This window comes from Epinephelus lanceolatus, chromosome 1 (genome assembly GCF_041903045.1).
Source record: "Epinephelus lanceolatus isolate andai-2023 chromosome 1, ASM4190304v1, whole genome shotgun sequence".
Classification (NCBI taxonomy): domain Eukaryota; kingdom Metazoa; phylum Chordata; class Actinopteri; order Perciformes; family Serranidae; genus Epinephelus; species Epinephelus lanceolatus.
The window spans coordinates 40,354,978-40,364,616 of record NC_135734.1 but is presented as its reverse complement, the minus strand read 5'-3'; the positions used below and the strand labels follow the sequence as shown (position 1 = coordinate 40,364,616).

Sequence of the window (9,639 nt, the reverse complement as noted above, 5' to 3'; positions counted from 1 at the left end):
CTGTCCTTATTTTTACATTTTTAACTACTTTACATACTTAAATATTTTATATACTAGTGCTAAACACTTTTTATTTACGTTTAGTTTAGTTTATTTGCACATACACATGTATAGAAAAAACAGGAAAAAGAAATTAAAAGTTAAAAGCCAAAAATGGCTTATGAAGTTACCTCCCCTATTAAATAACAACAATCATACATAAAAATAAAAAGATTAAAATGAAGACTGCATAATTAAATAAGAGTCCCAGACTAAGGAGTATAACAAAATTGTTAAAGATGCACGATTAAAAAAAGAAAAACACAAACATATTACACATACATCTATAAAGTGCTGAGTCTTTGCAAATTAGAGTCCTTTTCAGATGTTTTTTTGAATAATGATACCATAGATGATGACTGTAGAGATGGAAGAAGATTATTCCAAAGAGATGGTCCTCTGTATTTCAATGATTATTGATTAAGAGAAGTCCAGCAATAAGATAAAAGTTCTTGGAGTGTCTTGTGAAATATGAGTGAATGTCTGAGGAAGACTTTAAAAAGTTCTGATAATCACCAGGCAAGTCATGAGTGAGATGTACATATTTATACAAGAATACATAGATGTGGTATATATCCACAATGAAAATTGATAAAAGCTGAGATTTTCTAAAGAGAGATGTAGATGATTCACATTTTTAGCTCTCAAAAATTTCTTTTGAATTAGACAAATCTTATTGAGATAAGTGGGACATGTGGCAGCCCAAGCAGTATTACAATATGTAATATGAGGGTAAATTAAGCTACGGTAAAAAGTTATAACAGAGGAATGATCGACCGGTGAACAAACTCTACTTAGGATACCAAATGACTTCATAGTCTTTTTACAGACAAGTTCAATATGGTATTCCCAAGATAGTTTTTTGTCTACTATGACATCTAGAAATTAAATGTGGAGTTATTTCGATGTTGTCTATGAAAATCTTTATTTTTATTACAAAATATCATGAAGTTTGATTTTTTTTTTTTTTTTTTTTTACATATTTCTCATTTTCATACTTACTTATATATTCATATACATACGTACTCATTTCAACTGTTTTTCAATTCTCTATATTATACATTCAAGTCACTGAAACATATCCCAATTTTCTCTTGGGATTAATAAGTATTTTTGATTCCAATGCTGATTAACAGTCAAATTTAAGGGTTTTGACTCTAAAAAATTTCTCAAGGCTTAAAACGATGCCCCATGTGAAATGTATGTGAAAGTGTCCAATGTGAACCTTCAAATTCCATGAAACAGTTATTAAAACATGACCTTGGTGTCCTTAAACGTGGCTACAGCTCTGTTCAAATTGCTTTTGTACAATCCCAAACCCAAACATAATCAGTGCAAGATCATAACAGACTAAGAAAAGCAACTTATCATCACAAGTGAGAAGCTGAAACGAGGGGATGTCTGGCATATTAATTTACTGACTGACTAACTGACTAACACTTTCAGCTCTAATAACAATGATGTGTTTTTTGCCCTCATACAAAATGAACACAAACACATGGCAGGTACAGACACCCATTTATGACTGATGAAAACACACATATAAGACAGAACCCTGTAACACTACTCCACTTGTGTCTCGTACTACTTCCTAAAGGCTCCCCTGTTTCATAAAATGACAGTCGTGTGTGCAGCAGTGGTGAAAATGATCAGGTCTGAGAATACAACTCTGCAGTCTTGTTAGTCAACAGCCTGTCAAGACAGAGACGGAGTCATTTGTCACTCGACTCCTGATTGTCCACTGACGGCTGGTCTTGCTCGGCTGCGCACACGAGCTTCGCCTTGACCTTCTTGTTGGAGGAAATGATGAAGTAGGGGCTGAGAGAGGCGTAGCAGGACGAGAAGAACACCCTCATATCAGCCACCACTGGCGACACCTTCGCCACTGTCAGCATGTAGATCCAGATCACGTTATCAATCCCAAAGAAGACCACGTAGAGAACCACCAAGGTCACTACTGTTTTGGCCGCCCTGGTCTCTGCCCCGCCGCCCTGAGAGCGACGGATCCCTCTCACCTGGCGGCTGTGGCGGTGGAGGAGCAGCAGGATGTAACCGCTTGAGCCCAGCATCAGGGCGACAAAGGCAAAGTCCCTCCCAGAGACAGCCACGCCATTAATCACATAGGACAGGTTGTCTCTGAAGTCCACATGACAGAAGCCAAGGTTCAGGGTGAAGGCAGGGACGGTGCCGTTACGTGGCGCCATGGAGAAGAAAGGGGCTGCGATGCATATGGCCATGTTGAGGAACCACAGTCCTGCAAAGGTGGGGATGACCAGGGCGGGAAGTGCAAGCTTCAACCTGGACAAACGGGGTCCAGCGGGGGCGATGGTCACCGCCTGGAACACACTGAGCATACAGGTGATGCAGACCGACAAAGCCCGGCCGATGCGGTAGGCGTAGATCACCACCTTGCAGCCGGGGTCATTCAGCAGGTCCCTCAACCCGAACACAGTCATAGTCTGAGGGACGCAGCGGGTCAGGAGCAGCAACAGGTTGGCGAAGGCCAGGTGGCACAGGATCATGTCCACAGGAAGGAGCTTGGGCTCGGTGAAAATTATGTTGGCATACGCCAGCAGCACCACAGTGTTCCCCAAGATGCCCATACCTGTTTGCAAGAGGAAGGAGACCCCTTTGATGGTCACACACAGATCCATGACACCAAGGCCTGAGCCGTTAAGATTTGGAAAGCAGAGAATCAAACACTGCACACAAGAAACATCCCCCAAGTTACCACACTAATGCAACCAGCCTGAATATATTCATGTAATCTCTCGGATGTGTTTCAGTGAAAATCATGCTCACCTGGAGTTGGCGATAAAAAGTAAAGCCTGTTGTGCATTAAAGGTTTAATCGCCCGTGTAATTGCAACTTATAGTCTTTGATATCCCTCGAGATCTTTGGCCAACATTCAGTGTGCAGCCCAGTTTGGCAAATTAAAACAACAAACTGAATCTGACTCAGGTGATCTCAGAGGGCAGAGCACTGCAAAGGGAATAAAGTAACACTGAAGGAAACACAGTTTTTTTTTTAAGTCTGATTTAAAAAAAATAAAATAATTAAGCACCCATATGGACTTTCAAATTGTTTTTGCTTGCTGTAATTATTCCTCCTGTTCATACCTAACATGACTCCAATGGAAGTGATGGACAGACAACATCCACAATTTATGTGAAGACAAGAAAATTTGCACTTAACCTCCTGATTGCAAATATTAAACAAACAATGTAATAACATGAAAAATTATGTAATAATGTGACCCAACTAATACTGTAATAACTTTGTTACCAGTCATGTCATGCAATGCCCTGCAATGTCACTTTGAGATCAACGTTCTGTTTTTCCTTTTAAATGTGCTTGAGTGTTAAAGGTCCAGTGTGCAGGACTGAGGGGATATACTGGCATAAATATGATATAATATAATATAATATAATATAATATAATAGTATTATATAGTAAGTTGCAGATTGCAACCAACTGAAACTTCTCGTGTCTACCAAGTGTAAAGAAGAACTACAGTCTCTGACGCAAAAACACAAATGGCCTTATCTGGGGCCAGTGTTTAGTTTGTCCATTCTGGGCTACTGTAGAAACAACATAACAGATGGTGTGTCTCAAATCACATACTTCCGTTAGTACACTTCCATGTAGTATACTATGTGCACTATGTACTTATTGGCGTAGTGCGCGAATTTTGACAGGGTAGTGTTGTCTCAAACCAAACACGGCTGTTGTGCACTCACCGGAAATGACACTGTAAATTAGCTAGTTAGCAAACTAGCATTAGCATTCGCATTATCGTTTGTGGTACCAAATCATTACAGACTGCTTAATTAAACCAACTAGTCCATACCCATTGGTAGCTTTGTCACCTTCTACCTATGCCAATCCTCAATGCCTATGTGCAGTTTCACATAGATTGACCACGTCAGTGAGTAGAAAAACATGGGACAGACAAAATGACTGACTGACAGAATGACACACTGACAGTTTCCGTGATTATGTACAGCATACCATACCATGACTTAGTCATACCAAAAATTAGAAAAAACAACAACATTGGTCCACAGGGGGAGCCACAGCGATCTGTCGCATTTTAACCATTTTTAAGCATTTTTCTGTTGTTATAGCGCCACCCAGTTGCCAATTAGAGTTAAATTTCTCCAGTCACCTTGAGGCGTCCTGTTCTACATATCTACCGAGTTTAGTAAAAATCGATATGGCGGTTAGGCCTAGATAAGAAATTAGCTCTCTAGCGCCCCCATTTTGTTTGATTGGGTCAATAATGGAGGGGTCCCCTCAGATTATGTGTGGTCATATGCCTACAAAGTTGCGTGGTGATGGGTGAAACCCTTGAGATGTTATACACCTCTATGTGATGAGCCACACCCTCCGCAATATTCATTGCCTTATAGAAGCTCAGTTTTAGTAAGTTTTCCAACTTTTGCCAAAAGGGAACTTTAGATATTGGTCCCTAGATTATGTTCACCCAGTTTCATGCAGATCAGTCAAACTTCCTAGGAAGAGATCGATTTTAAGTGTTTTTCAAAAAATTCAAAATGGCGGAAAATCTATATAACCGGAAGTTATGGGTTCTTGAGGCAAATTTGTTCCTCATGAGGAGAGGCATCTCTATGCAAAGTTTCATGTCTCTACGACATACGGGGCATGAGATATGCCCATTCAAAGGTTGCAATTTCAATCGGTTGCTATAGCGCCCCCCTTTGGCCAATTGATGTAATATTGCTTCATTGGCATCCTCCCATGACCCTCTACCACTGTGCCAAATTTCACATGGATTGACCAAGTCAGTGAGGAGAAAAACGTGGAACGGACACACACACAGACAGAGTTTTCGTCATTATATAGTAAGATAAACATCCTGCTGGCTTATACCTGACAACAGTATAGTGCTGCTTAGTGCAAAAAACACATGTATTTGTAGAATGTAGCGACGTTCACAGTCGCACAGTCCTCGGCCGTTATTTCCAGTTTGAAAAGTGGTCCCTCCCCTTCTTCTACGTAGCCAAGATGGCTATAGTCTATTGATAAGAATGTCATGATTGGCAGTGTCAAACGCAGCATTAAGGTCAAGAAGCAGTAAGATAGAACATTTCCCTGCATCAGCACCCGTCAGTAAATCATTTTAGACGAGCAGTTTCAGTGCTATGATGCTTGCAAAACCCAGATTGGAATGTATCTAAGATGTTATTATTGTTTAACACAAATAGGAGTTGAGTTAGCACCACCTTTTAAAGAACTTTGGATAAGAAAGGCAGCTTTGAAATGGGCCTTTAGTTCTGTGGTAGAGATCGATCGAGGTTAGGTATTTTTAATAGGGGTTGAATACTGGCTTGCTTAAATACTTAGGGATGCAACCAGACGTTAGGGAACACTTAGCAATGTAAAGGAAACCAGGGCCGATAGCACCCATAATTTCTTTCAGGAGTGAGGTGGGTAAAATGTCAAGAGGACTTGAAGAGGAACGCATGTGAGACACAAAATCATTTAGCTCAGAAAGAGATATTTGCTGAAATGGCTGAGCAGTTCAGGATAGGCTGGATAGTCAGAAATATTAGTAATTGAAGTGCAACGTTAAACTTAAAGGGGGGATTCATACTTCCAATAGTAGGTGTCGCACTCACACTCGCCCGCTCTCGCTCCACTCTTCAATTCTACAGGTTGCCACGTAACCAAATCAAAATATTGACATATTTTGGGCCTGTAAAAAACAATTATTTCTCTACTGTAATTATTTTTTTCAGGAAAATACAGACTTCAATAATACACCTTTCTAGACGTTCTGTGGATATATTATTTTTGAAAAAATATTCGTTTTGCGGAAACAGCTATACATATGACCTTTAATGTGAGTGACCTTATCAACAATTTTCACTGTATGGAGAAAATCACCTTTTCTTTAAGAGTGCGATTTGATCAATCTATAAAATATTGGAAAAAACTGACCGTATACACAAAGGGATGTAACCTGTTGACTGGTTAGTTGAAAAACCTTGTTCTGTACCATTGTGTGGCTTTTACCAGCCCCGTCCCCCCACCCTTATTTTTCCCATTGACCTAAAAACACTTGTAAAAATTAAGTTGTAATAACTGGGGGCGCAGCTGAAAATCTGAGCAAAGTTTCTGGGTTGGAATCAAATGCACAAGCATGCTATAAAACTTCTCCAGGCTGCACATTAACAAAGCATTCCAGATTAGTTTGAGGCTTTAGCGATTGGAAATTGTTCATCATCACACAAAGTGATTGAACTGCCCCAGGTCATATGAACAACATATGTGATTTCTAAACTTCAGCGGTATTTCCATGTACTTAATTCCCACATGTCAGTTTCCAGCCTCTATAGACAGAAAGTCTGCACGTCAGTCAAATATTATAATGCCATTTCCCCGTGGAGTTAAAAAATAGAGTTAAACAACCCCCGCTGAGACAACAGTGAGCGGTTATTGTTGATGCAAAAGCAGCCTGATGATGCCTTGAATGAGCCATCAAGAGGCTTTTACATGCACAGCTGGTGCTTCAGTTTGCGCTCCTTTCCTCCTTCATGTCCTGGGAGCGTGTTAAAAGACACAGAGGAGCAAGACAATTAGCCATATAACAATGCATGTCTGTACTAATTGGGGGCACAGGGACAAGCAGCCATTATTCATTTATGTTCTTAACTCTCATCACTAACATATGCTACAACACAAGTTTGCAGTGCGTGTCAAGGTATTCCAGCACGTTCTCTATAAACACGAAAAGCGCTCTAACCTTTTGGTCAATTCTATATCTGTTTTCTTTAGATTCAGGCTGGCTCAGTATGCTGAAACTGTGTTGTCTGAGAGGCGTGTTCTCTCCTGGGAGTGAGCTTTGGAATAAAGCATCATAAGACGTGTTATTTCCCTGTGTGTTTTTTACATGTTTACATGTTCAGAGAGCTAATTAAAATGGCAAGTTCAAGCATGTCCTTCTCAGGGGATTGCATCATGTACAGTACGCCGCATTGCAAGTTTTAAAATCCAGGGTTCTTTTTTTTTCTCACCGCTGACATGAGATTTGATTTGATTGTTTGTGGCTGATGTAAACAAGTTTTCCCATCGCACTAACTCAACCTTAATTTTACATATGCTAACTCCATTACAATAATATCCTTAGAGGCAAAGTTAACATCTATACAGTTTAATGAAGGTCATGAAAACCTATGTGCATAATGTCTTATTTTGTCTGTACATGCAATAATATATGTCAGACATCATATTGTACTTCTGATTAAGGGATGCCTTTATGATTAGGATAATATCAGTTAATGGTTTTGCATGTATAATAAAAGGCTTTGCATGATTTGAGCGGTACTCAAACGAATTCACACTGCTTAAGATACAGATACTCAACACAAGCCTGTTTAATACATCATTTACTTGCCGACTGTCTCAGTGTTCTAAAATGCATTCTTATGTATTATTATGCTGTATTGTCTTAAATCAAATCACTTCTCAAGTACTGAAGTTAGCTGCTTGCAGGTTAGTTGAGAGATTGGCAGACTTTTTAACCTTTTGCACCTTTAAGTATGCTGTTGAGAGCAACAGCTTTTGAATGGTGAAGAGGGAATATTCAGTGCACCCCTCACTGTGCCACTTAATCTGTCCCACAGCAAAACTGTGGTTTAAGAAGCTTTTGGCTTAGCAGTCTGCCGTCTGATACTGACGAGCCTCAGACTCTTTATTTGCATCTAAAGGGAGGGGAGCAAAATGGACCTCCCACGACCTTAGATTTTGTTTCTCTACATCGTATCCTTCTAATATACAAGTGAAATCTCCAGAGACCATTCATCAGTTTAGGTACCTGTCTGCAGTTCTCTGTCTCTGCGCGATTCATGTTTCACCTGGCTGTAAGACAAATTTCCTTTCAAGGGCAACCAAAGTTAAATTTGAAGTGTTGCTGAAGTACAGTGGTGGAGTGAGAAGTCAGAGCCTCTAGTAAAAGCAGCAATATTACACTGTTATTATTATTTAAGTAAAAGTATACTTGAAATAAAAGTGCCCAATGGAGAAAAATGGTGTTGCTACAATTTTACTGTGCATTTTATATCATTGAACTATTGTTATTATGTGTTAGTATCAATTTACTTTTACAGTTGGTTAAAAATTGCAGCAAAATTTGTATAATATTCATGGATGGATTACTGAACAGGCCAACCGGACACAGGACCAGGGGTTCAAAGTGTCAGGGGGCCCCCAGTTCAGTTCAGTACGCCTTTTTTCTGTTTCCACCGTGAAAAGTTGTGGATGGTACCAATGGAACCGTTCCATAAAATCCCCATTTTTGGTCCCCCCTCTGTTGGGGTACCTAGCACACAGATCTGGTACTAAAAGGTGGAGCTGGTCATTGGTCAATAGAGGACGGTTGCTCTGCTCAGGGCTGAGTTGTGGCTGGTTTTGAGGCTCATGTAACCACTGTTCATACTGTGGAGAGTTTTATTAGTAAACTGTAACTATAAAATGAAAGGATGTTTTGCTGCCTCTCACAGCAGCTGGAGTCTGAGAAAAAAATAACTTATTCACTGGGCCGTGGAATGTTAATTTGTAATGATACTCAATGCATGAGTTGACGACTTGAATCAATCAACACACCTTAAATATTCAATATGACCATCACTTTAATTTTTATATGACATACACTTTTAGTAATGAGTGGATCTTCAAGTGTTTATAAGCCTCACGGAGCGTCTTTCCTGTGGGCTCCAGCAACACTAAACCCCTGAGCTTGCCTGAGAAGGACTAAATGCACAAACCCGCTATATTTAAATATCCCATGGAGAGAGACTCTCACTGCAGCCTGTTCTGTTTTGCTCTGAAAATGTCAGCGTGCAGCCTCGTTCTGTGGACGATAAACGAGGAAATACAGTGAGTGACAACAACCCCGCCCACATTTAAGAGTACTGTTTGCGGTGGAAAGACTAGGGTCTAGGTACCATGTCTGAAGGGTTACTTTTGGTTCCAAAGGTACCATACCAAAGATGTTGGTGAAAACGTGCACTGACCAGTAAGAGCAACAAGAACAACCACAAACAGACACAAAACGACTACAGAGAGACACAAAACGACAACACAAAAGACTCATGAGAACTACAAAGAGATGCAAAACCACCACAAAGTCTGTGTTTAGCTCCTTCAGTATGTAAGAGAGGTGGTGGGGCTCTTTGCGTATGTGTGCCCAGGGGCTCAGTGTCTCATAATCCACTTGTGATAATAATGGATACAAAACATCATGTGTTAATTATCATATGTTAAAGTCTTAATTTGTATGTAACTAGTACTCAGGGAATAAAAGGCACAATATTTCTGCTTGAAATGTTGTAGAGAAGAAGAATAAAGTTCCTCAAATTTGCACAGTGTGTAAATGTAGTCACCATAGTTTCGTTCCACAGCCACTTAAAGTTTTCATAAACCCACTCAACACAGTCAATGCCACTTTTATAGTGTCCAAAATCTAAATTCAGGTGAGGTTATTGTACATGTAAATAATCTCATTAATGCTCATATTGTCATGATTTCTCTTTTAATTTCAGTGGAGGACACGTCCCATCGTGTACTTGTGAGAAA

General features: G+C 39.9%; 1 protein-coding gene across 1 annotated transcript; it reads right to left on the bottom strand.

Moving 5' to 3' along the window:
• Nucleotides 1-251: 251 nt before the first annotated feature.
• Nucleotides 252-3,123, bottom strand: ora1 (olfactory receptor class A related 1). Its single transcript, XM_033627751.2, has one exon. It carries the CDS (start codon nucleotides 2,691-2,693, stop codon nucleotides 1,752-1,754), a length of 942 nt encoding a protein of 313 aa, XP_033483642.2. The 5' UTR covers nucleotides 2,694-3,123; the 3' UTR covers nucleotides 252-1,751.
• Nucleotides 3,124-9,639: the final 6,516 nt, after the last annotated feature.